The sequence below is a fragment of the Bactrocera tryoni genome, chromosome 3 (assembly GCF_016617805.1).
Source record: "Bactrocera tryoni isolate S06 chromosome 3, CSIRO_BtryS06_freeze2, whole genome shotgun sequence".
Taxonomy (NCBI): Eukaryota; Metazoa; Arthropoda; class Insecta; order Diptera; family Tephritidae; genus Bactrocera; species Bactrocera tryoni.
In genome coordinates this window covers 6640399-6666935 of record NC_052501.1, presented here as the reverse complement: position 1 = coordinate 6666935, position 26537 = coordinate 6640399, and the positions used below count along the sequence as shown (strand labels likewise).

At 34.7% G+C, this 26537-nt stretch overlaps 2 protein-coding genes across 2 annotated transcripts in view; both read right to left on the bottom strand.

Annotated features, from left to right (window-relative positions):
- Positions 1-335: 335 nt before the first annotated feature.
- Positions 336-7124, bottom strand: LOC120772899 (trigger factor-like). Its single transcript, XM_040101779.1, has one exon. The coding sequence runs from the start codon at positions 3763-3765 to the stop codon at positions 3337-3339; it is 429 nt and encodes a 142-aa protein (XP_039957713.1). The 5' UTR covers positions 3766-7124; the 3' UTR covers positions 336-3336.
- The window catches only part of LOC120773048, a 90279-nt gene continuing 67466 nt past the window's right edge, over positions 3725-26537 (bottom strand). The window contains exons 8-12 of the mRNA XM_040101979.1: positions 9942-10109; positions 9442-9598; positions 7637-7803; positions 7142-7498; positions 3725-3788 (exon numbers count right to left, since the gene is read on the bottom strand). Coding sequence (XP_039957913.1) covers positions 7173-7498; positions 7637-7803; positions 9442-9598; positions 9942-10109 — 818 coding nt within the window. The 3' untranslated portion in view covers positions 3725-3788; positions 7142-7172. The remainder of the gene's footprint in view (positions 3789-7141; positions 7499-7636; positions 7804-9441; positions 9599-9941; positions 10110-26537) is intronic.

Below are 26537 nucleotides of genomic sequence, written 5' to 3'. Positions count from 1 at the left end.
TTCAATGATTTTTTTTTGTAATTTCAGCGATAAATTTAAATTTCACGTATCACCTAAATTTAAACTGCTACTTAAGTGCTAATTAATTAGGTTTTCATTTGAGTTTTTGTAAACTAATTATTTTCCACTAGTTTTGCTTTCGCATTCCTTGTTTGGTAGTTCATTATTTGTTTGTTTGTTTGTTGGCTTGCTTTAAATTTAATATTAATTGCTAAACTCATTTACCTATTTTGAAAATGTCGTAATTTTTTTTATTATAATTTAATTAATTTTTTCTGTTTGTTTTTAGTTGTTTTGGTATTTATTTTTATTTCTATTAATTTTAATTTGTCTGCACTAGGTTTTTTATTGTTTACGAATTTTTAAAATTTTACAAACTTTCATACACACGTTACATACAATTACAACAAAACGACAAAATACGCCTGACTCACATTAGCAACTGCTGCTTGATACCGTTATTATTTTTATTCATACACAGTTATCTATATATTTTGTATTACATGTATATTTATGTAGTTTGTAGACAAGTCATTGGAATTATTGGTAAATATTTACTGCTATGCTCTTTAAAACTACAAAATTAATTACTTTTCATTAGCGCTTTTTGCGGCTCATTAGTTTTGGTGATTTCTGCTATTAAATTTTTTTCTTTTATTTTATGCAAATTTTAGTCATTTAGTGAATATCTCTTAGCTACACTAACGATGACGCTGAAAAGCTTTGATTTCCATTCTTTGTGTCATTTTTTGGAATTATTATTAATAATAATAATTTTAGTTTTAATTTTTACAACTCAGCTAATTTTTTATAATTTATTTTTAGTTTTTTTAATATTTTTTTTTTTTAATTTCTTTGTATGTTTACTCATTTGTTTGGCAGTTCTTTTCCAATAGTACAAATTTGCTTAGTTATTTCATTGATTTTTCTTGTTTAATTTTTTCTTCTTCTTACCTAATTAATTTCAAGTATTTTATTTATTTAAAGTAAATCGTTTCCAATATACACATGACAATTATTATTAATAAGTTTATGTTTTATTGAATCGTAATTATGTAAATTTCGTTTGATGAACGTATGTAAATGTGTATGTATGTAAGTGAATGCTGTTCTAATCCTCTTTCTTGAATAACTGTAAACCTTTTTCGAGTATAACTTATTTTTTGATTATTCAATTCTTAGCTACATACATTTTACAAGTATTTTCAATAGATTACTTCAAGAATTTGTCTTACCATAACTACGACACTTACGCACTAAAATTGTATATATATTTTACAGTATTGATTTTTGTTTGAATATATCCTAACTCTCTATTATTTTTATCTAGTTTTTTTTTCATTTAGATTACAATTACAAAGCACAATAGTGCATTTGGGCGCCATTATTTGCCACGCCCAACTCACACGCTTTCACTTGTACCCTTTTATATACTATGCTGTGGTAGTGTGTGTTCAAGAGCTAAATGTTCGTCCAATTAGAAAAAAATCTAAGATGATTATATTTACAGCAAATTGCAATGATTAACTATTATTTACAAAGTGTATGACGTCATCAGTTGTGAGCAGTTCTAACGGTGTTTGAGTGACTGTTGGCGGTGATATATTGTTTGAGGCGGTACTGCGCGGGTATGTGGTGTGACGCTCGTCGGTATTCGGATTGTGCCGATTACACCGTGAAAAATGTTTTTTATGGCAGTGTTAGATCACGTTCGGGAGCATGTTCGGGAGCATGTTTGGGGTTGTATGAACAAAATCCAGAAAATTACTGCGAAAGTGTTTCCACAATCATGTTTTGAGATAAGAACTGGCGTAATTTCATTTTGTGAAGGCTGGGTGTCGGCTATAACCGCGTAAGGTACTGAGTATAATATCTCAAATTCGAAATGCAAGAGTTTATCATATCTTTAGTATATTCCTCATAATAACAAAAAGAGAAATGTCAAATTGTCAACATGTGGACATTAAAGTGTTTGAGATAGAGTTCGAAAACCTCGAAGACATCATCTTTGTATTTGCTTATCAGTATTTTAAGAGGATATTAAATTATCAAGTTACTCCTTGAGCTTACGATGTAAGCGAATATGAAAGCATGTTTTTGGGTACTTAACTTCAAAGACACTTAGTAATGTTCGAAAAGGTGTTTTGCGTGTTTGACTTCGAATTTACTTAGCAATGTCTCTTAAGGAGCACACCTAGTGTGAAGTTTAAAAGGAAATATTATTTTTTCATATTTCGATAGGTCATACCTTTAAAAATATCAATCTAAAATTTTGCTGTGATACCTCATATAGTTTTTGAGTTACAAACCTGTAAGTTATAACCGATTGGTTCAATCAGCTTAATCAGTTTAATTTTAAACGTATTTTTTGCGATACTCTAGTCTAGTGAGGTAGAACTCCACTCCGTTTGAAAAACCAGCTGAACATCTAAACAGCGAAAAGGAAGAACGACTGGGGCGCTGTTGTAAACTCAGCTATAACCGCGTAAGCGTTGCCTATGCCAATAAAGCAGAAGTTTTCGAAGTTTCTGCAGTAATCACTCGGAGACATATGATCCGATCGCTATCAAATTTCTGCATATTCTATATATTGATCTTCATGTAATAGTATTTGATCTGATTAAGAATCGCCAAAGAACACGAACATCCACCGGGAAAGTCGGAATTACTACACCATTGAAGGATCTTTGTTTAGCGCCCTCGGAGATTGCTTGGAACTCGTAAAATATCTATTCTTTTTTCAAAAGTTTTAATGGGTATTCCGAAAATACGAATAAAAGCAACTTTCAAATATAAACAATTGCTCCTTGCCCGTCTTAATCGAAACAGAGTTAGATGTGAAATAATGAATGATGGAAATCTCTCGTCTGCTTCTCTGATATTCAACAAGATTTTCGCACTATAACTAGAATGCAAGAAACTGTATTTTACTCGACTTGTAACTATTTATATTGCTAGTGATCCCATGTACGATTAAATTCATTCTTATATCGAACATAATATCTAACGCAAGAGAAATCCGTGAAGCGAGCAATATTTTGCAAAAATTTTTATGAATCAAAAGGTATGTGTATGTGTGAGGTTATGTGCGTGATTGGCTTCTGCAGTACCTTACTCTAATACATACAAAAACTATTTGGCAGCTACCTGGGATGTACACGAATTGCATTTATTGAATATTCTGACTGTAAAGCTACGATTCTCACTTGTACATTGAAAAGAATTAAAATCTAATATTTCTAAGCCTACAAACCAACGCATCGAGACATTCACCACCTACTTTCGCCTTCGAATGTATGATACGCAATAAAACTCTAATCGGTTTGGCGGAAATTCTCAAATCGATGAAAACTTGGCTACCCGATCAGCATGCCGATCACGAGTTTTAGCTGCGTCCGATGTAGAGGCGTGTGGTCTATAAGCATCCGCTCCAACGCCACCAGTACCACCACCAGCACTGCCACCGAAATGTGTGGTGGCCTCGCCCTCTTCATCGGACTCAATCAAATTGTCATTTTCATTATCCTTGCCATCGCTGTCATCGTCCACGTCATTATCCTCATCATCGTCGTCGTCGTCATCATCATCATCATCATCGCCATCTTCGGCGCTATCCACTTGCATGCTGGGTCGTTGATGGCGGCGCGAGGGTGGCGTCTGTGTAGACATGTTCAGGTAACGTGACCATGAATACTTTGACGTCTCTGGCTCGGTTGATGTGAGAGCGGTGGACACATTCATTTCCCCTCGATTTTCCTCTGACATTACTGTAATTGTTGTAGCTGCTCCTGTTGTTTTTGTTATTGTTGTTGTTGTTGTTCAAACATATACATACACAGGTTTTCGAGAAAAAGTTTGGAGTTTGTTGTGTGAGCAAAGTTTGGCATTTGATGAGCAAAATTGCATTAAATTGTTGGTTAAAAAGTTTTTATGGAAAGTAAACAGTGTGTGAGAAAAGTAAACATTCATATTACAGTTGCGAATAGAAAATCTTATAAAATAAATAGGCTGTTTTAGTAAATCAATATCAGAGACTGAATTTTCATTCTGAATTTATTGACATATTGAAAAGATACTTGGATTTTTTTCTTGTTTGAACAAATCAGCTCTTCACAAATATTTCAAGAATCATCTGGTCTCGATCTAGTGAAAAAATCCATTATTTTTGCATTAAATTGAGGGTTTCATTTAGAATAGTTTGTTACAAGTCTAACATGTACTATTTCGTTTTGTAATTTTGAAGGTAAACTCATGATGGTACTCTCGTAGGAACCCTTGTCTCTATTGGTCAAAAGCTTGGAAAGTGTTTTGTAACAAACTTCGCCTGGGGCTCATCATTAACATTCACCATAGAAAGGAACATGTGTAATCACTTGGTTCCCGGTACAGACTATAAAGTGAATAAGAACTTTGCAATCAAGTTCCCGAAGCTGTTGACGAGTCAATAACTATGGTCCAATTATTGAGAATGCAGGTCCGCCTTTGGACAAGCTCAAAATCCTCATGACCATCAATCGCCGCTTGGAGACCGCTTGAGACTGCTAATCGCGGTACGACTACTGACGTTTTCGCTTGACGTGATCGTAAGTGACCCAGTAGTCGTCACCAGTAACCAGTCGCTTAAAAAATAAATATATTTTGCTGCGATCTTGCAACTATTCGAAAATAGAAAATCGGTGATGAGGTTTTTTCACTTTTTTACACTCAAATATGTTGAACTTTGTGGAGACTTATCCAAAATTACTTTAATACGAAGGAAAAATCAGCCTAAAGTTATCGCGTTTCGGTGAAAGTTTATAATGAACATGCTCCACCTAAACAAACGTGCCAGGAGTGGTTCGCACGATTTAAAACTGCTGATTTTGGATTGGAAGATGAAGAACTGGAAGCATTACTCGGATAAGATTGTTGCCAACACAAGAAGAGAGTTCAAAACCTTTGAGAGGCACACAAGTAACTAATTAGAAATATTTAAAACAAGCCGGATACAGTCAAAATCAAGGAATTTGATGGGATCAGAAGAGCATGCTGTTTTGCGAGCTTCTAACACCGGTTTAAACCATTATTGGGGAAAGCTACATGCAACAGTTCAAGAAGTTTAATCAAGCGAGTGAGCGCACAGATTTTTTTGTTAGCACGAGACAACGTCCGGTGTGTCTTACGTATGTACTTGCAGCCGTCAACCTTATCCCACTGCACTCAAAAGCACAACGGACCAAAACCATGCATTGTACAACGCCTCAAAATAATACAAGCTTTTTGCGAGTATTATTTGGTTCTAATTGGCCAAGTGGAAGGGAAACCTTTTCCACCTTGGTCGGGTTCGAAGCCCAGCTAAAACCTCTACCGTGGTGTGGGTCCGTCACTTGGGCGCAGTGCGACTCCACACTGAACTCCACCTGCCTTTAGGTTTAAGCCACAGTCATCACAAATATCCCAAAAGGACCAAACTCAATGTGCAGTTTGGAACGAACTCTAAGGGCTAAAAGCTCCCCGTTGTACCATATTCAAGTGTCCGGTCAGACCTTGCTGCTTTTGCTACTACCAGTCGAGCATCCATTCAACTCAATTACTGGTGAAATGTGTCGGTTGAATTCCAATTGTCTTTTAATTATAAGAAATATCATTCAAAGTCTACAATATCAGTTCAAGCTGAGTATTATTACGCTGTTTCTGACAAGACTACACGGATATTTCGAGGCAAGCCAAAAAACATACAAGGTGCATATTGGATTTTAATCGCCGCTCACGACAGGCATACCTTACCACGGGCAAATTCTACTCACTGCCCGCTGGGAGAATAGATACGAGACAATAATTTTAAATCATAACACCGCTCGTCCTCATGTTTCTAGACCGCTTAAAAGCTATTTGAAAAATAGCGGCTGAGAAATTTTACGATACATCGTCCTTATAGTTCGGGTCTTGTTCCTTCTGGCGACCATTTGTCCCGGTCGATGCAACAGGCGCTCACTACAGTTCACATCAAAACAGGGTATCAAAAATTGACATGTATCGTAGAGTTCTTTTGGGATGGAGTCGACAAATTGCCGGTATATTGGGAATATATACTATCTACAGATGGGCAATAGTTTGAATAATAATAATGCTTTTCTTAGACAAACGATACACTTTTGTAAAAGGAAAAACGCACGAATAAAGTAATAGTGGGTCTATAGAACTTAACCAAAATGTTTTGTAAAATAGTCGAAGGATAATGGCTTTATTTGCCTTGACTCTGTTGTATGTCAAATTTTGTTCGACATTTTATAATTTTCTAATGATTTGTAAATTTCGGTTATTTCTCCACAGTCTCTGATATTGATGAAAACAAAAACAATCACTGAATATTCACATCTAGTAAAATTCTAAAATTCTTGAAACACTTATGTTTAGTTTGTTTTTAGGAACCATTCAAATTTTGAATAAACACGAGGATGATCGCTGATGCTTGGCGAACAGTGACACTGATAGCGTTGATGATGATGGTGATGGTGATGACGAGTATGATGATGACATTGCTGATGCGAATGACAGAGGCGGCAATGCAATCAGAAATAGAAACATTGTTGCAAGCGGAAATTGAAAATGTTGCCGAATAGTTAGGTTGTTTCTTGTTGTTGTTTGTTCTTGATTTTCCCTTAACAATGTAATGAAAGGAATTTAGAGAATAAAACACATTGACTTGCTGGTACACATGTATGTATGTATACAGTTATATACGAGGTGCTGGTGGTCATACGAATGTGTGCGTTTATTTGTGTAAATTGTAGCAAGTGTCTGTGTGTGGGTGTGTATGCATACTCGGTCAGCCAATTTACGGAATACAAACACAAAATTGAGTGACAGTTAGACATGCGATGTACCGCGAGGAACACACATACATAAATAAAAGAGCGTCAATTTTCAGTTTAACATCTCCTGGACCACGGGCGCTCAAGGGTGTTGGTGATACTGGTGATTGTGTTCTGATTTGTTGCTGCTTGCATCCACACTGCGTGACACAGTTGAGTTTGTCGTGTTGTGTGTGTTTGAGAGTAGTTGGAATGTTTGTGTACAACGATAATGTCAACGACAATTTTAACATTTAACTACAACAACAACAAAGCGAGTCATGTTAAACATGATATGTACATCATACCGATCGGCTGATGGGGCAGCTCGCTCCCGTGTTATATGATACTCTCACGATTGCGTTCCATCTCCTCGGTCTCATTCTCCGGATCCAGACTGGATGTCGACGAGACACCGCATATTTGCATCTCGATTTCCGCCAGTCGATTCTCTAAATCCCATTGTTGTTGTGATAATTTCGTATTTAGAGCTTGATTCTCCGACTCCACAGTGTGCAGGCGCTCGCGCAGACGTTTGATTTCATCTTCTAAGGCTTCATGTGAACCGAGTAGTGGCGTAGTGCCGCCACCACCGATGCCACCGCTAGCGGCGGACAGACCGCCACCGTAGCATTCTAAATGCGAACTGGAATCGCAGATGTGTCCTGCGGAACGAGGTAAGCAAGGAAAGTATGTATAGTAGAGAAAGAAGTTCGAATGCGTTATAGGTAAACTACTCTTCATTATGTTTTATAATAATTAATTGAAACAATAGTTAATTTAATTGTTCATCATCGACATACCTGACCGACTTGGCTGTGACTGTAGTCGTGTTGAGTGATGCGACGTCGCGCGACTGCGCGGCCGATCGTCCGAACTATGCACACTAGGACTGACCGAGCCGGGTGAGTCGGTTGCGCGTGTGATGCGTTCCGTATAGGTGATTGTTGAGCGGGGACTGGGAGCACGACTGTGATTTGAAAATATCATATTTTAATTAGTTTAGTTAATAATAGATTATAATACGTATATAAATAAGCATGATTCTAAAGTAAATGTTTTTTTCTACTACGTCAACTGAGGCTTCTTAAAATTTTGAATTGCTTAAGCCCAATCTTCGATGACGATTAGAGACTTTTAAGATCTTGAAATCGCAAAAATAATCTTCCAAGAATATTTAGAGATAGGTTTCTTTAAGTCTGAGAGCGAAGACAATAGGGCAGGACCTGACGCGAACATAGCTGAATCGGCGATTAAGCGTCAAAGGTCGCATGAGGGATGGTACGAGTACACGATTGCGAACGGAGGCTGCGCCAAAAATCGCAAAAACGCTGGTTCAATAGAACTTGGCGCATTCGATCGCAGCAGGGAGTATGGCGCCATCTCCCACGAGTAATTGAAGAGAGTAGCGACGGCTATCTCATTAGTCTTCTTGAAGTTAATCAGAGAAAAGCCTTGGCCACCTTGACAGTGCCGAATCAACAACCTGTTCTCCATCTGTCGAATATGTTCTCGTCAAAATTTCTCAAATGGAATCATGACTACGAAATCGGAATGTTGCAGAAGTGGTTTAAGGTGTCTACTTGGTTATGACCATAATGCCACTCCCGTAGAAACCCTCGCCTCTATTGGCCAAAAACTTGGAAAGTGCATTGTAACAAGCTTCTCTTAGGGCAATTTTTTCATTCGCATTAACATTCACCATAGACAGGAACTGGAGTAATCACTTGGTTCCCGGTACGGACTATAAAGCAGATAAGAAGCTCTTAATCAAGCTCTCGAAGCTTTTGGCTGGTCAATAATGATGGTCCAATGATTGTGAGTCCTACATAAGGGAAGAGCTCATATCGGATGATTTTCAATGATTATGCATCAGGTTTTTGAGTAGATCAAAGTTATAAGTGAAGTTCGTGAAGTCACCGAAAAATTACCTGCTGCGGAATTGTCTGAATCGAAGAAGTTAAAAAAAGAGTACTTGAAAGTAAGAGGATCTCAAAACGTTTTGATTCATATTTCGAGTATGAGGTGGGTTAATACTAGATTTATATCAAAAGATCTGAATCTGTAGCTAAAAATCAGGGAGCAAATTCCGCGAACCACGTCAAAGTCTGTCAAAATCAAGGTAATGCTCATCGTTTTATTTTATTAATATGGTGTGGTTCATCAAAAGCTCATACCACAAGGTCAAACAGTTGCTGTTTTAAGGTGTCTACTTGAACCACTTCACCGAAAAAGATTGGATTGGTGTGCAGAGAATTCATGGATTTTCCACTACTATAATTATCCGTCACATTCTGGCATGATTGTAACTGGATTTTTAGTCAAACACAAAATGGAAGTCCGGATTTTTCTACCTGTGATATTTCACTATTTTCGAAACAGAAAAACTGCAACAACGTTGGCATGCTTCTATTGGTCCAAATAGAGCCTTTTGAAGGCGATTACGTTGGGTGCGTATGCAAATTCAAATGAGAGGTCTGTGGAAGTAAATCTTACATTATTGTCTCTGTCTTTCACTGCTTTTACACTTTTTCACGAATTCTCTTGACATTAAATTTTTTTTAGAAAAATATATATATTTTTTGTCTAACCGCTTGCAGCCACTCACCTATAAGATACACTTTGCTGTTGTTGCTGCTGCTGTTGTATTTGTTGTTGCTGCGCGAAGGACAATGCCGACGGCGGTGGCAGCCACATATCCTCCAATGTTGTACGGCCGCAACTCTCCACCAAACCGGGCGTCGATTGGCAGCGTCCCATGGCAACTACATTAAAGTATTTTACTATATTGTCAAATGCAATATATACAATAGTGAAATACGAATCAATTTTTTGGGTAGGAAGCATTTGGTGTGTTCATAAAATATGTGAAACAACAAAGAAATAATTATATAACTATCACAACTAGTGGGCAATTAACTCTGGCTTAATGCTAATTATGTGTACTAAATTTTAGTAAAAATAAAGTTTCCAACAAATAAATTAATAATTAGCAATAGCAAATCTTAATTTCAGTACAAAATCTTTTAATGGGGTTCAGTTTGGGTGGGGCAAACGGCAACTTTTGATTATTTTAGCTATTATTACATTATTTAAATTTATACACACCTTTCTCTAACGGCGCTTTTTTGTATTTCTCCAAACGCTTCACCGCTATCGACTCGAGCCGCACACGCGCCGCCGGATACTCCTTCAACACGTCCCACATATCCTTTTTGCTCAGCACGAAGAGGTCGCTATAGCCCACCGAGCGTACCGAGGCAGTGCGGCGATTACCTTATTTTTGTTTTTTGATTTTCGGACAAAACATTATTGAAATGTAAAGAAGTTGAAAATTAATTAGTTTAAGATTTCAGCGATAAATGAGTCTGGATCTTTATGTGTGATGGTCTTGCATGCAAACAGAAAATTAAAATGGAGGATTATGAAATGCTTCTGCAGGATGTTAGTGAATAAATGGTGGATTGAGAGCAAGCTATGCTAAGTATCGTGGTTTTTACTGTTTAAGTAATTGGCACTAAATTTTTTTCAACCGGGAAGAGATTCCTGGAAATAAATTAATTTAAATGAAATAAAAATTAAAATTGAATTAAAAAAAATTAAAAAAAAAAATTCAGTAATTTGTGTAAAGGTTTTTGCTTTTATTCTTAAGTAGAAATATTATGCGTTAGTTATGTCTCAAAGCAATCCCTTGGACTAACAACGGGGATATATCTGTGCAAAAGCAGCAACACTGCTTGGTGAAAATCAGACACGAAAATTTAAAATGTTAACACTAAGTGTGAAAAATTTTGAAAATAATATTTCATATCTTTAATATTTTATATGATTGAGTTACTTTGATTTTTAGAATTGCTTAGAAATTATTGTTATTCTCTATTGAGTTTGACAGCTTGATGAACCACTGTGTCCAACAGGCTGTGTAACGGCGAGAACGTAACCGTCAATGGTGAGCGATATCGTGCCAAGAAAACCGAAGTTTTGATGCCTGAATTTAAAGATCGGGATCTCGGCGACATTTGTTTTCAACAAGACGGTAGAACTTCCCAGATATCGCATGAATCAATGGGTTTATTGAGAGAACACTTCGGTGAGCAGATATTTTTTCGTTTTGGGGCGGTCGACTGGCCGCCAAGATAGTGTGATATCATACCGTTAGACTTTTTTCAGTGGAGATATGTAAAGTCTTAAGTCTGTGCGGAAAATTTCACTTCGATTCAGGCCTTGGAGCAAACTAAGCGCGTGTCATTTGTCAGTTACCAGTCGAGACAGAGTAAAGAGGACTTAATGAATGGACTGAGACGTAGCCGCATCAAACATTTGAGAGAGATAATCTTCAAAAAATAACTGCCAAGAAATATTCTTTCAAATAATAATAAATATTCCCCAATATTTTTGAAGTTTCCGTGTTTTTTCTTTAAAAAAGTGGGAGCAAACTTTAGTGTTTCATTTACCATATTAGAATTTGGCACTAAAGAAGAGTAGAATTCGTCCACAACTTTTCAAAAGTTGTACATATAGAACACGTTTTGAGAAAATAAAATTTCCCAAATCTGCTTTAAAAATTACTCGGAGACAAATAATCTGACCATTATCCTTTTTTTTTGTGCAGTAACCATATAAACATAGTTATCCATAAACTGGCCAACCAATTTTTGATTTGATTAATAGTTGAAAGCTGCTAGGCCATATATACTTTAAAATCAGCTTAATTTTTTTAAACTCCTCCATGTTTAGATTTTTAATTTTTATTATCTGTCGGACATTATGCAGATAATACTTCCACTATTGGAGAAGGCTTTTCGGTTGTAGGTTTCAGTTGTAGACCTTTCTTAACGCCATCGAAGATTACATGCAACTACTAATTTCAAGGCTTTGGAATTATTTTTATACATTCTGATTAACTATATATAACACTTCTAATATTTTTACAATTTCTGACAGTACTAAGTGTGCTACTATGATCGTATTGCATCTCTCTGATATAATTTTTAGAACTAAAAATTTCTAACTTCAATTAAATTAATTTTTCCCTCATTTTCGCTAAAGCTAGGAAACAAGTTCGTATTACAAAAAATTGACAGTGGAGATAACTCTACCCCTTCACTAACATACCAGTAATTTTAATAATGTCCAAAGTTGTTATCTGGTATAATGACAACATATCATTGCCAGGTGAGATTAATATATACTTACAAAATTGTACTAAAATAAAAAAATTAATTTTGAAATCAATTTTCGACACCTAAAGCTATAACGCAAACTGAAGAGCTAAAGGTTGTCAACCATTTTTGTATCGTTTTACAATTTAGGCTAATCAAAATATGTTAATGCACATTTATATTAATATTTCAAGCATCATATGGAAATTCCTTCTCAATTTATGTAATTTTATGTGCGGCTAACTTACATATTTCATAATTATTTTATGTAATTTTTTATCTCCCGTAAAAGCCATATTTTTGCATTATTTTTTTGCATTTTTTTGCTTTCAAAATAATTACACGCAAAACCGCAAATTGCAATTTATTTTATTTTGCAAATTTCAAGCAGTTTCTTCGCAATGAAACTAAATTTTTTTCAAAATTAAAATCAACAATTTTTTTTTACTAAAATCAACAATTTCTTTAAATAAAATCAACAATTTTTTGCCATCTCTGACCATTTGGTTGGTTTGGTTGGAATAAATTAAAAATTATCGCATTCTCTGGCAGTTTTTGCAATCGGCTCAATAATGTAAATTCAAAGGGTTAACATGTTGTTGCTATTTGCTGGGGTTTGTGGTGGCGGGGTGTGAAAATGTATTAGTGCATAAATAATTTAAAAAATGTGAAAAAATATTTATGCGCATACATGGATCTACATATTTATGAAAAAGTGCGCTAAATGCAAAATAAAAACAGAGAAAAATAAAACAACAACAACAACGATGTGTAAATGTGTGTGCAGAAATAACTGTAAAAAATGCTTAGATGCAAGTAATTGTGTTGTTGTTGCTACAATAACTAATGTCAAACAAAAAGCAAATGGAAGTAAATGCTGGAAAACAGTTCAGTTACTGCCAGGCAAAGCAATACAACGATGAAGATCAACGCTAATAAAATATGCATAATTATTGGAATTGAAATATTTATGTACTAAAAGTAGATAATTTGTATTTGTTACTTTATTTTTGTTGTAGGCTGACTACAAAATTGCATTATGTGTCTGTGTGTTGGTACCTGTTCTGCCTGTATGTGTTACATATGTATGTCAGTGGCTAGGTATTTACTACGGGTATAAATGATAGAATTGAGTTAAAAATATTTCAATAATTCCATAGAAGAATATACAGTATGTTTACAGAATTACACACCGCGTACGTAGACACATACATACACACATTTTAGAAGAATAAATATTTAGATAAAAATGAAAAATCAATAATATTTTATGCATAAGTAAGTGTGTTAAAATAAAATAAAAAAAATAATAAATAAGAAAGTGTAAAGTAAATATGAAAAAGAATATGAAAACTGCGCTAATAATTGAAAAAAGAAAATAAAAATTTAAGCTTTTTAATTTGGCATTTAAAACAAAAAAAAAAAAAGAATCAAAGAATTGCGACTGAAAGACATGTCAACCATTAAAATTAATATTGGTTAGTCCAAAAAGTATTTTCGCATTTCTTATCAAAATTCAACTTATTTTTTGTATATTTATAATTAACTTTAATGAACCAAATATGTACCATTTTGGACGACCACATTTTGTAATTTTTCCGCTATAGACATTATTCCATCAGTGTAAAACTTTTATGGTTTTTCGGCGAAAAATTGCGACAACTAATTTCCATAGACTTCTCTTGAAGCCAATTTCATTGCATTAAGGGAGTTCTGCACTCACCGAAACAAATGGTAGTCCGATGGTCTAAAGTCAGAGTTATATGGTGGATGCATCAAAGCTTCCCAGCCAAGCTCTCCCACTTTTTGCCAATTCATCAAAGATATGTGTGGTCTAGCGTCTTCCTGATGGAAGACTAAGTCCTTTCTGTTGGCGGTTCTGGCTGTTTTTTTCGATTGTTTGTCTCAATCTCCTCAGTTGTTGACAGTAAAATGTATAATCAATCGTTCGACTAGGAACAGCTCGTTGTGGCTGATTCCTTTCCAATTCCACCAAACACTCAGCATAACCTTTCGAGGCGTTAATCTTGGCTTTGCGACAATTTGTTGAGCTTCGTCAAGCTTGGAACATGATTTTTAAATTTCTCACAGAAAATTCATGTGGTACCCAAGCATCGGGCTTCTTTTTGTAGTCAGCTTTTTTTAAATGATCCGAAACCGATGATGAATGTTAAGTTCCTTAGCGATGTCATGACTGCATTTGTGAGGGTCCTGGTCAATTTTTTCAATAATTTCATCGACTTTTACCACGATAGGTCGACCATAGTGAGGTGCATCTTTCACATCGAAATTTCCAGAACGGAAACGAGCGAACCATTGTTGTGCTACACGAACTCATACAACTTCGTCTATGTAGACTTCACAAATTTCATTAGTGGCTTGCGTAGCATTCTTCCCTTTTTAAAAGAAATTTGCAAAATATGGCGAATTTCTTCATTATTTTCACTCATTTTTTAACAGCTCTACCTTTTTTTCAAATTCCCCGAATTTAATTTAAATGAAGCTTGAAATCTCACCTTTCCAACACTGTATGGTATGACACAATGTGGTTGGTAGCACTGAAGATATACGACAGCAACGACATCTATTGACATAGTACGAAAAGACTTTTTCGACTACGCAATACAATCAATTTTTTCGTCCACAAAATTTTAGCTAAACAAACCTTTTTATGTTTCAAACACGCCATAACTAATTAATTTTGAAAATATTTATTTATATTTTTTATATAAAATATTTATTTTTCGACCTTATTTTGACTTTATCGAAAGAATTCTATTTTTCATTTAAAAAATCCCATGTCGTCTTCATTTTTCTTTTTCTGATGGTATAAAGAGTAAATACACAAACATTTTTTCTGAGTTAAATTTCCATTTCTAGAATGAAAACCGAACAAAAAAATTTAATAAAGTACTTTTTGCTAGTTTTCTGTTAAGTGGTTTGCTCTTATTGCCCATTGTTTTCATTTTTGTTCGGACTACAGGTAGACATTAAAACGAGAAGTGATAAACCATTCATCTGGAAAGTACATCATTAGAAAAATTCTCAAAATTTCCGCACTCGCATATAAACAAGTTGTCACGGCTTAAATAAATTTGAAATTAGCCACTTCAGTTTTTAGCTGTTTTATTTTTATTTACATGCATACTACTTTATAAATATTTTTATATTTGATATAAATCAGACCCTAGTTAAAACTTAATTCTAAATAAATCGTTTGAAACTCTACATACTATTCCTTTTTAAAGTCCGTATAGCTGATTTTGATATTCCTTTTCCGATATTTCTTGGCGATGTCCGCGCATTTAGTGGTTATCGTAGAGCGCACGTCGGACTCATTGCAGCCTGTCTTCTGCATAACACAATAAGTCAAATCATTTATTTTGTTGATATCTAGTTGTCCCTTGGCTGGTCGTTCCCGACCTTTAAAAGCCGGAGATGGCTTGCCGCTGAGTGTATGTGTTGCCAATATATCTTCACCAAATATTATGTTGAGTAGATTTCTGGTACTGATGCTGTCCGAATCCCAAGATATGTTGTTGAACTCTGATCTCAACACCTGTGTGCCGTTCGGGCCAATCGTAATAAACTCAGAGTTTTCATCTTCATCTGGTAGCTCCTCAACTGTTGCGGGTAAACTAGGAGTTCTTACAGTGTCAGTTGGTGCGTTGCTCACGCTCAGACTTTCATTTTGCTCTGGTAGCTGCGCAACTGATACTGGTAAACTTGGAGTTCTTACAGATTCAGCTGTTTCTCTGTTCGCGCTTTCTGACTCTGTTTCGGAAGAGGCAATCTCTACGCCGCTGTCTATTGGCACTGACTGGTCACTTTCATCGCTGTTATTTACCTCACCATTCTCATGAGATTCCTCTTGAGACGATTCTTCAACTATAAGCATATCACCATCCTCCTCAGGTTCCTCTTGAATAGATTCATCAATTATAAGCCTATCATTATCATCGTCATCTAGTTGGTATTCATCGGCATCATCGCAGCTAAGGGACAAATCTGGTACATGTATAATAGGAGGTTTATCTGAAAGTGTCGCGAGCACAAGGTTGCAATAACCATCGAAGCTGCTATAATCATGCGGTGCGGCTTTGCGCTTATTTGTTCCCGGTGCGTGTTCTTGAAGTTCCATTTGCTCGAGTTCTTCACTTGTCGACATTTCCATATTCCTGAGCAATGTTTGTTTCTTTTCTATAACAGAAGAAATCAGTGTGTTTAGATATCCGTCGGATGTAACGTATATAGCGTCCATGACTTTGTTAAATTCCTCTCGGTTCTTTGCTTCCTTAAGCATGCGAACATTTTCAAAAGCTTCACGTAGTTCATTATTGAATGCAGTTTGCTCCATTGTTATTATATATTTTCGTATTGTAAAAAGCGCGTAATATTTAGTTTGTTGTGTATAGTTGTGTTTCGTATGAATACTCAGAATACTCTGCTTGGGACGTTAGAAATTGATCGGATTTTATGCACTTGTTCGCAGGTAAAAATTCTAAAATATCTATTACAGCGAAGGATTATGTGATTAAGCTTGTGGAACGCAGGTAGAAATCGCTTAGCCATAAAGAACTTCGTGCGGTGCTTCGTGGGGTTTTCCGAACCCTAAAATTCCGTCGCTTAACTATTTCTCTTTCAGAGAATGGAAAAAAGTGTTGCTTATTGACTTTTTTTGAAATATTGACAGGTACTCTTCTCCTGTTCAAGCGTTATTAGACGATTTTGGAATATATTATTTTGTTTAATCATCAAATATTCGTCTTAGTTATGTTATAAGACAATTTGTTGTAAATACGTTTTGTTTATTAAAAAAATCACTATAAATTATGAAATATGTTTAGTCCAAAAATTTTTTGTGATTGTTTTCATTTCTTAAAAACCTTAACTTCTCGAATTAGCTACTATAAAAAAAAATTAAAAAAAAGTTACTTATTTCTTAGTTGTTTGTTTAAATGTATAATTTTTCCCAAAGATTCAAAATACAGTGAGTTTCAAAGGATTTTTTTTATTTATTCTTAAAAAGTGTAAATAAATCACGGAATATCAGCGATCGATCGCTCACTTGGCTTTGAGCACGGAAACCGGATATCATTGGCTGTTGACAGAGGCTGCTTTGGGTTCATTGCTGAGTTCAGTGAAAAAGGGATGGAATATTTATATATGTATATTATATGAGGTTGGATATATTCGTTCATGAAAGGACAAATAACGAAAACAATGTTTTTAAGCGCGAAGCCATCCAAATAAGCGGAATTTCCATTTTTAGGATAAAAACCCAACCAAAGAAATCGTATAAAGCGTTATTTAAACAGTTATTTTTTGTTAAGTTATTTTCACAGTTTGAATTTTTATTCAGACGACAGATGGACATTAAAATAACATTACGTCATTAGAAAATTACCGAAAATTTCCGGACATTGGAACGACAAGTGATAAACTCATAATTCTGGTTTTACGTCATAAGAAATTTACCCAAAATTTTCGGACATTGGATCAACAACCCATAATTCTGGATATTACATAATTAGAAAATTACTCAAAATTTTCGAACATTGGAACGACAAGTGATAAGCCCATAATTCTGGAAATTACGTTATAAGAAAATTACCGAAAATTTTCGGACATTGGAAAGACAAGTGATATGCACATACTCCTGGAAATTACGTCATAAGAAAATACCCAAAATTTTCGGACATTGGAACGACAAATGAAAAACTCATAATTCAATTTATGTTACAAGAAATTTACCCAAGATTTTCGGACATTGGAACGACAAGTGATAAACTCATAATTCTGGAAATAATGTCTTAAGAAATTTACCCAAAATTTTCGGACATTGGAAGGAAGGCATATACGCACACTTCTGGAAATTACGTCATAAGAAAATTACCCAAAATTTTCGGACATTGGAACGACAAGTGATAAACTCATAATTCTGGACTTTGGGGACGACAAGTGATAAACCTCAAAATTCAGGAAATAACATCATCAGAAGATTACACAAAATTTCCGGACTTTAAGGAAAGATTTTAGAAATGAAGAAAATTTCTGGGCCAAACACCTTGACTTTGACTAATGACGGACCTCACTACACCGTATAAACCCAACCTTGCATCAGTTGTGGAGCCGCGACTGCATAGAAACATTTTCATTAATAAGCACAGAAAAAAGAATCTGGGTATGACGAGATCTCTGCGGAGGAAAATCCTCAACAACTGGAAATATAATTATGTGTGATAGATTAGATGACGAAGTCGCATTTCATCAGCGACTGGGAAAAAGCACGAAAAAGTGAACGAAAAAATATTCAATACTTCAAAAGTCTTTTAAATAAAATTTGGGTCTACCTTAACTAGCCTGAATAGCTGAGGTACAATAAATCATATATGGATGGATATAAGCTGTTAGGTTTTAAAAACATGTCTATGTACCCGAATTGATCCCTAACTATAGAAAAATGGATGGTTCTCTCACATGCCAAATTTTCTTCAAATGAGACATCAATTTTTAGTATGCTTAGGATATAGATCTGACGAAAATCACTAAACATGCAACAGTTCTTTTTGTGCTTTGACAAAAAAGTGCACTCTCTATTTTATCTTACGAAGGTCAAGAGTTGCTAATTTGTTCAAAGATTTGAGGATTTACAGAAATTATGAAATCAGAAGCGCTGTAATGGATTGCATAAGGTGCAGTAGGAAGATACTTTTAGTTCTAATTATATTTATAGTCAAAATCATAAATGGCTCAAATCACATGACGATTGTAAAAATAATATTGCATTCAAAAACTTAAATGCTGGCCTAAAAGGGTTGAAAACTCGGCTATATCCTCGTAAACGTTGTCTACACTAAAAAGAAGAAGACCTAAAAGACTAAAAAGCTTGTTTCTGCGAATGGTTTTAAATATATTTAATTAAAATTTTACAGTTATTACAGGCTTGTATAGAGAAGTCTGACTTTTCCCGATAAAACAGAGCTGTGGTAACCGCATCCATAGCTTTTGTTTCAATACTTGTGGCTGCGTTCATTAATGAAAGGGACACCTCACATGCAACGCAAGTGCAACAATTGCTATGTATATATATTAAAATATGTACACAGGTATATGTATATTCATTTATGTGCTCTCATACATACTTAATGTTGCAATAATTGCACATTAGGTCTGAACATTGTCGGCAAAGCCCACATGCACGTTCATCACCACAGACACACACCCGCATTGTAAAATTAATTAATTAATTAAAAATATTAATGTGCCAGCCCATTTGCAAATGAGAATAAAGTGTCAAGCAGCGCTGCAACAACAACAGCAATCACCTGCACAATTGAAACGCACACGCTGGCCGGACTTCCGTCATTGTGCAACAATCATATTCACGGCCGGTTGACGCGTCGCACATTTGTTTCAATTTAATTTGTGTCTCTTCAAGTGTATGCCGCCGCCTGTTGCGTTTGCAGGATTAAGCACACAACAACGCCGGAATTTATTTGATTATTTTTCCATTTATTCAATACGTTCACAATTGATAAAAATGACTGTGAAGCATTTCTGGCGTGCATGAGGAAATATTTTGGTTATGTGATTTGATTTATTTTCGAAACTGATTTGCCACATATGACAATCTTCCATAATGGTAACCTAAAATGCAAAATAACGTAATATCACTTTTCATAAGTTTACAGGCGAAGAAAAAACGTTATACTATAGAGTAGTTGAAAAAGTCTTTTCGTATTTCTAATCAGATTTTAACTTATTTTTTTTTTTATATTTATAATGAGCTTTAATGAACCAAATATGTACCATTTTGGTTTACCACTCTTTGTCAATTTTCCGCTGGAGACATTATTCCATCAGTGTAAAAATTTTCTGGCTTCTCGGCGTAAAACTGCGATAAATAATGTTCACAGCCTACTCTTGTAGCCAACTTTACTCCATTAAAGGAGTTCTGCATTGACCGAAGCAAATGGTGATCCGATGGATGCATTAAAAATTCTCAGCTAAGAACTCCCAGTTTTTGCCGAATCATCAAAGATGTGTGTAGTCTAGCGTTGTCCTGATGAAAGACGAAACACTTTCTGTTGATCAGTTCTGACAGTTTTTTTCGATTGTTTGTTTCAATCTCCTCAGTTGTTAACAGTAAAATGTAGAATCAATCATTTGAACAAGCTGGAGCAGCACATAGTGGATGATTTCTTTCCTATCCCAACAAACACTCAGCATAACCTTTCGCGACGTCAATCCTGGCTTCGCGAGCATTTGTTGAGCTTCACCACGCTTGGACCATGATCTTTTTCGCACATATGACAATAATTGGATTGAGCCACTTTTCTTCTCCTGTTACCATTTACTTCAGACATGATTCGATTTCATTTCGTTTCAGCAAAGATGTTAATTCGGTCCATTTTTCACAGACCATTCATGTGGTACCCAAACATTCAGCTTCTTTTTGCAGTCAGTCTTTTTTAAATGTTTCAAAGCCGTTTGATGATGAATGTTAAGCGCCTTGTCGATGTCATGTTCAACTTTCTCAAATTTAATTTTTTTTGGATAAGTGAAGCTTAAATCTCACTTTTCCAACACTATATGATATGTGATTGGAAGCACTGGAGATATACGACTGCAACGACAGCTATTGACAAAGTACGAAGAGACGACTAACCAATAGCAACCACTCATATTGGAACAAAATTTGAATTTGGGTTATAAAATGGTTATATATTGGTTATCTGACAGACATATATTGGTTATGTCAAATTGAAACAAAATTTGAGTTTTCGTTATAAAATGGTTATATATTGGTTATTATATCTGATAGAGATTTTAGATTTTTTTTTATTATATTACGTATATATGTTGTTTTGAATTTGAAGGGACGGTTTATATTATCTAAAAACATAGAGAAATATTGTAGATCTTTAAGTCTGGCCCAATTAAAAAAATTATTATCCTTACCTACATATCTTTCAATCCAGCGTACCTCATTAACATGTTATGTTTCATTACAAATCTCAAAAGGCCAATGTTAAAGCTTTAAATTTGAAATATAATTAAACATTTTCATTAATAACACCAACACTAATGCAAGAGTATGCAAACTTGTGTGCTTTATTTTAAAGGGACCACAATTATCTCTCGCTGATTACAATCGATTGCGTAAATTCATCAAAATTTCTGCAAACTTCATTAATTTCCTTGTAAAGGCGGGGAGTGGGAGCAAAAAATTTACCGCCGACAATGCTTTTGACATATTTCATGAACAGAAATGCACTAAACACTCACACACCTAGTATAAACAACGGGCGGCGCGCATAGCTGCATTTTAATATGAAATGAAATTATTCGTTTATAATTCGATTTCTGCTATTATTGCTATCAATATTAATTGCAAACTGATAATGAGCGATTTTACGAGTTGTAAGAGAATAAGCAAATGAGGCGCGAATACAAAATGTGTGAATGCGTGTGTGTGTATAGGCGCTGCAGCAAGGACAAACCGCAAACGCTGTGTTCCTACAACAGCATTGACAACTGCCGACACACACGTACACAAACAAGCACTTCACTATGCATTCATGTGTGTGTGTGTCGGTCATAATTATATACATATATATGTATATATATATAGTAAGGGTATATACACGATGTGTGAAGTTAAAAGCAATTACTTGTGTTTGATTGAACCTGCTTTTGTAGCGCATTCGGCACTTTGCGCCTGTAATTATAATGCAATTAAATTGCAGTTATTTCACGATTAATTCGGGATTGATATTCACTTATTGGATGGCTTAAACAGCTGCAGCTGTAGCTGCATATATTATATGTGTGTATGTGTTAGTGTATGTTAATGCACGATTTAATAACAATAATTATAATGCTTAATTATCTACAAACGCAAACATTTATGCGCATTTATGTGTGTGTGGTATATAGTATACAATAAAATATATATTCAGCGTTTAAAGTTCAGATCTTGTAGGCGTATAATATTAAAAAAAAAGATCAATTTTACAGAAAAATAGCAGCTCAACGGAGTGTAACACGAATTATTACAGAAAAATCTCATAGACCGAACTTCTAGGATTGACGCTCAGGAAGCTTTACCAATCTATTTGGCCAATTAGCAACAGGTTTCTATGAAGGTGGCATTGTGAGATCGAGCTAAATGGTGCATATTTGTCTAACTATTACCTCGTTGAATTTTCATATTATATTAGTTTAGCGGTCAATTTATATTTCGGTTTAAAAATAAAAATCAAACCAATCAATCCCGGTACTTTTAAGAGAGATTATGAGTGCATAATTTAAGTAATCCCTGCTAACCTTGCCATAATACCAATCGTATTTCATGAAAATATGCACGAATATAAAATCATAAAATCATTAAAACAAAAAAATTATGATAGAATAAAAGCAAGAAAGACAGAAAAGCAGATAAAGATAGTCTTGAAGATATGAAATGTGCAATACGCAGTCTTCTATCATAAGAAGAGTATAGAGTAATTCTGATACTGAGGCATGACATGAGTCAAATAACGGAATTGCTAAAGATCGATCATAAAAATTTTTTTTTTGTTATAATTTTTTAGAAATTATATTTTTATAAATTATGCTATTAAAAATATCCATTTAAAATTTACGTTCAAAATTTATTGCGCGCAAAACATTTTTGTTATTTGAGGCAAAATATTAGAAACTTATTTCTTATTTCGATATAATTTGAAAAATTTTGGAGTTATGAATTTCAACGCCCGAAAAAATACCTTTAAATATTTGGGCATAAGAAAAGTGGTTCATTATAAAATTAACTAGCCGGCCTAATATGCCTTTTTCTCAGCCTTTCAATGAGATCTATGCACCTTCAAATTATTCGACATTTCTTTATAAATAAAGGAATTTTTTTAAAAACAACCTTTGGTTTTTTTTTTTTTATTCTTTACTATTTTTATCAATTTTTATTTAGAAATGTACATTGTATAGGTAAATTAAAGGCAGAAGTCAGGTAGATAAATAAATTTCGGAAAAATATGTTTACCTGCGTTATTATAGCCTGGAGTTTGTATAATAATTGTACAATAAGTTCTGGAAAAAGGTCTGAATGCTTTGGAATTCTTTGTTTTAACTTTGTTGCAAGTTAAATTAATTTATTAATTTTCATTGTGTTCAGTGTGCTTATCCTTCAAATTAATTTCATATTCAGATTTCTTCAATAAATATTATTTATTTTTGAATTTTTTCATTTGGTTAAAAAATTGTAAATTGTTAAACAGCTAATATATACCACTCATAGTAAATATAGAGAAATATAGAAACAGATGCTAAGATTTTTCCACACATATAATAACATATAAAAAGCTTTGGCAAATCATCAGAAGGCGCATCTCTGCCGACTTTTTGGAAAATCCTATTATCATAAATACCTGTAAGAAGGTTGTAATCGGTAATGCGTATTCTGTGATTCGGCTAGATCGCTAATACTTTGTTAACTGCGGAATATAAAAAGCGAAGGCTCCGGTTAAAGCAAAACAATTTCAATACAAGTCAAAGCATAATGACACCATTCGAATTTCAAAGACTTGTCGAGGGATTTAAAAATTGTTCGAAATTCAGGACTCTGTACAAAGACTTTGAATGATATGAAATTTGCTGTAGACTAGCTTAAATCTTCTGTGGGAAATGTGGTGGCTAATCGGAAAGTCTTAGTTCGACAAGGACTTCTGGACTACAAATATATTTATTAACATTTTTTTAATGAATGATTTTGATTTGTTCAAAAAAACATCTGGATATATATAACGGTATAAATTAAAAGTCTTTTAAATATTCATTAGTACTAGATTCTAACATAAGAAAAATCATCAAGCTACCTAAGGCACCCAGTGTTATGTTGTAATAGACGGAAGGAACGTCTACAGTGTTTTAGACGTGCCTCCGTTTCGAGGACCTAGCACTGATTCAGAGTACCATTTTGTTGCAGCGAAGATACCCACCTCTATGTAGCAAACAACGCACGTCAACAAACATTAGGAAGGTTCGACGTCGAGAAGCTGCAACCACAACATACAGCAGAACGATTTTCTACTCGACTTGCACTCCTGCTCTCTGAGAGCACTCGTCAAGAACTCGGTATAAGGGAACTGTGGGACGGCATTTCAAACTCCTTATGTGCAGCTGCAAATGAAACGAAAAACGAGCGGGATGGGATAGATACCGGGAGTTGCAGAGGAAAACGCGACGTATTTCCAGACAAGGAAAGGAAAGAGGCCCAAATGCGTGAGTTTGAAGAGCTTGACAAGCTGGCCGGCAGGGGTAATGCTTGAAAATTCTACGAAAAGATGCAGCAACTTACAGAAGCTTTAAAGAACGGAGGATACTCTTGTAGAAACCGCAGAGATTATCTAGTGACTTAAGTCCAGAGCATACTGAAAGTATGGAGGAAAACTTCTCCAGCCAACTGAATGGCATTGCAAGCATTACACCAGGAGATGGTGAATCCGATTCCCCAATCGATGAGCATGAAGCAGACGTACCATTACGCCACGTTACATTGCGCGACCATGAAGAAGTTTGAGCGTACTGTGTGAAAGTTTAAAGCCCACCGTCAACAAACTGATTGGAAAATTGATGGTCTTTTGAGCATAGTCAACGGCGAATACCGCAGCCGATGGAGCGATGATGGATGAAAACACTCCAGTTCTGGAGTATAGGACGCAGTACTGGTGGGGGAAGCAGGGGAAGAGGAAGACCTCCACTCTGTGGATAAACACGCTTAGGAAGTACCTAGCTACGCTTGGAATCTCCAATTGGCTCTAAACGTGAAAATAAAGAAATACTGGCACACTGTTGTAAACTCGGCTATAACCGCGTAAGTTGTTTCGACGCCAATAAAGGAGAAGAAAAATTTTCAAAATTCTCAAATTATTTTAAAAATATTTCAACTCATTTAAAAAATAAGAGAGACACTCTCCGACGCGGCTCGAACCCCGTTCGATGCGTTGCGAAAGGCGATCATAGTTCTGTATTACGAACGAGCCACTTTGCCGAAGTCGAGCGACTTGTTTTCATATTGTAATGTAACTTGCGTGGTACAGATATGAAAACTAGTAGATGAGACTAGCTGCCTCGGGGTATTTAGGAATATTGTGGAATATAGAATTATCTATATTCCTTTCTTTCAACTTTCTTAAACTAATAACACAGTACGCAATCAATATTGCCTAAATATTTGATATTTTAATTTCGTAGACTTATCTAATAAAAAAAAAGCCAAATAAATTTAAAAATGGAGAAATAAAATAAAAATATAACAAAGTTTTACAGAAATATGAAAATAACAAATTAAAACTATATCTAGAAAAAAACTATCACACTTACTTATGGCATTCATTCGGTATAATAAAGTTCTACGATAAATGTTCATATGTATGTATGCGTGTGTACCGCTGTGCAAGTTAAATGTGTCACTTGCTGTCATAAGAATATCTTAAGATTCTCTCTTTATCGCATGCTAGTCAAATATGGGTAATTTGTTTTTGTTTTATGTACTATTTCTGAAGGGCTATCACATAGAGTTAAAAGTATTAGAACAGGGTGGTGCAAAAATATATTTGCTGCATTTTTTGTTTTTTTTTGACAAGCAGGAGATATTTGTGTGAGTTCTAAAGCTTGTGAAGAATTGGCAAGATATATTGATTAAAATGAAACGAAAACGTATTAAAGGATTATATACAGTTAGAATTTTCATAGTCGATGACCAACATTATTCGAAAACGGCTAAGTATTTAATCGAAGATTTTTTCTCACAGATAAAAATATTTTTTTTTTACAAAAAAAAATTTAAGGCCAAAATCGATTTTTTTGCGAAATTGTCATTTTATAGAAAATTTTATTTTTCTTATTCCTTGTATTAATTACTACATCTTAAATTACTTTAACGAAACCTTTTTTTTAATTTCAAAGGACCCAATTCAGAGAGATAGTGGTCCTTTTTGAGAAGAGTTTCCAGAGATACAGCTGATCCTTTCCAAATAAATATTTTTACCAATAGTTATAAAATATTTTTCTTTTGACAAAAGTTTTAAGTAAACAAATGTTCATATACTTTTACGCCACCCTGTTCGTGTGGGTATGTAATTTGACTCGTTATCATACTTGCCACTGTGTGCTATTAAACTATAATTGTAGACTTTATGTGATTAACTACGATTTGCACAACATCGAGAGAGGAGAGGAAATAAAATTGACATTTTAAGGTAAAAACTAGTTCGAAAATATTTCTGAATTACAAATAAATACTTCAACACACACAAGCAACACCAAATTGCATTTTAACTGTAGATTGTGTAGGGTACAGACACATTTATTTTTGTTTTGTTTTTTTTATTTGTGTACGAAGCTACTAAAGATGCCTTAGGGACTGTTGGACAACTTAATGGTTGTGTTTTTTTTTTTATAGTTCTAATATTTGGCTTATTTGCTGTGTATATATGGGGCATGGGCAACAATTGCTAGGGGGATATCGCACAAATTTCAC

What these genes read in the sequence shown, in the direction of transcription:
- LOC120772899 (XM_040101779.1), bottom strand. Translation starts at nt 3,765, where the DNA reads ATGTCAGAGGAAAATCGAGGGGAAATGAATGTGTCCACCGCTCTCACA.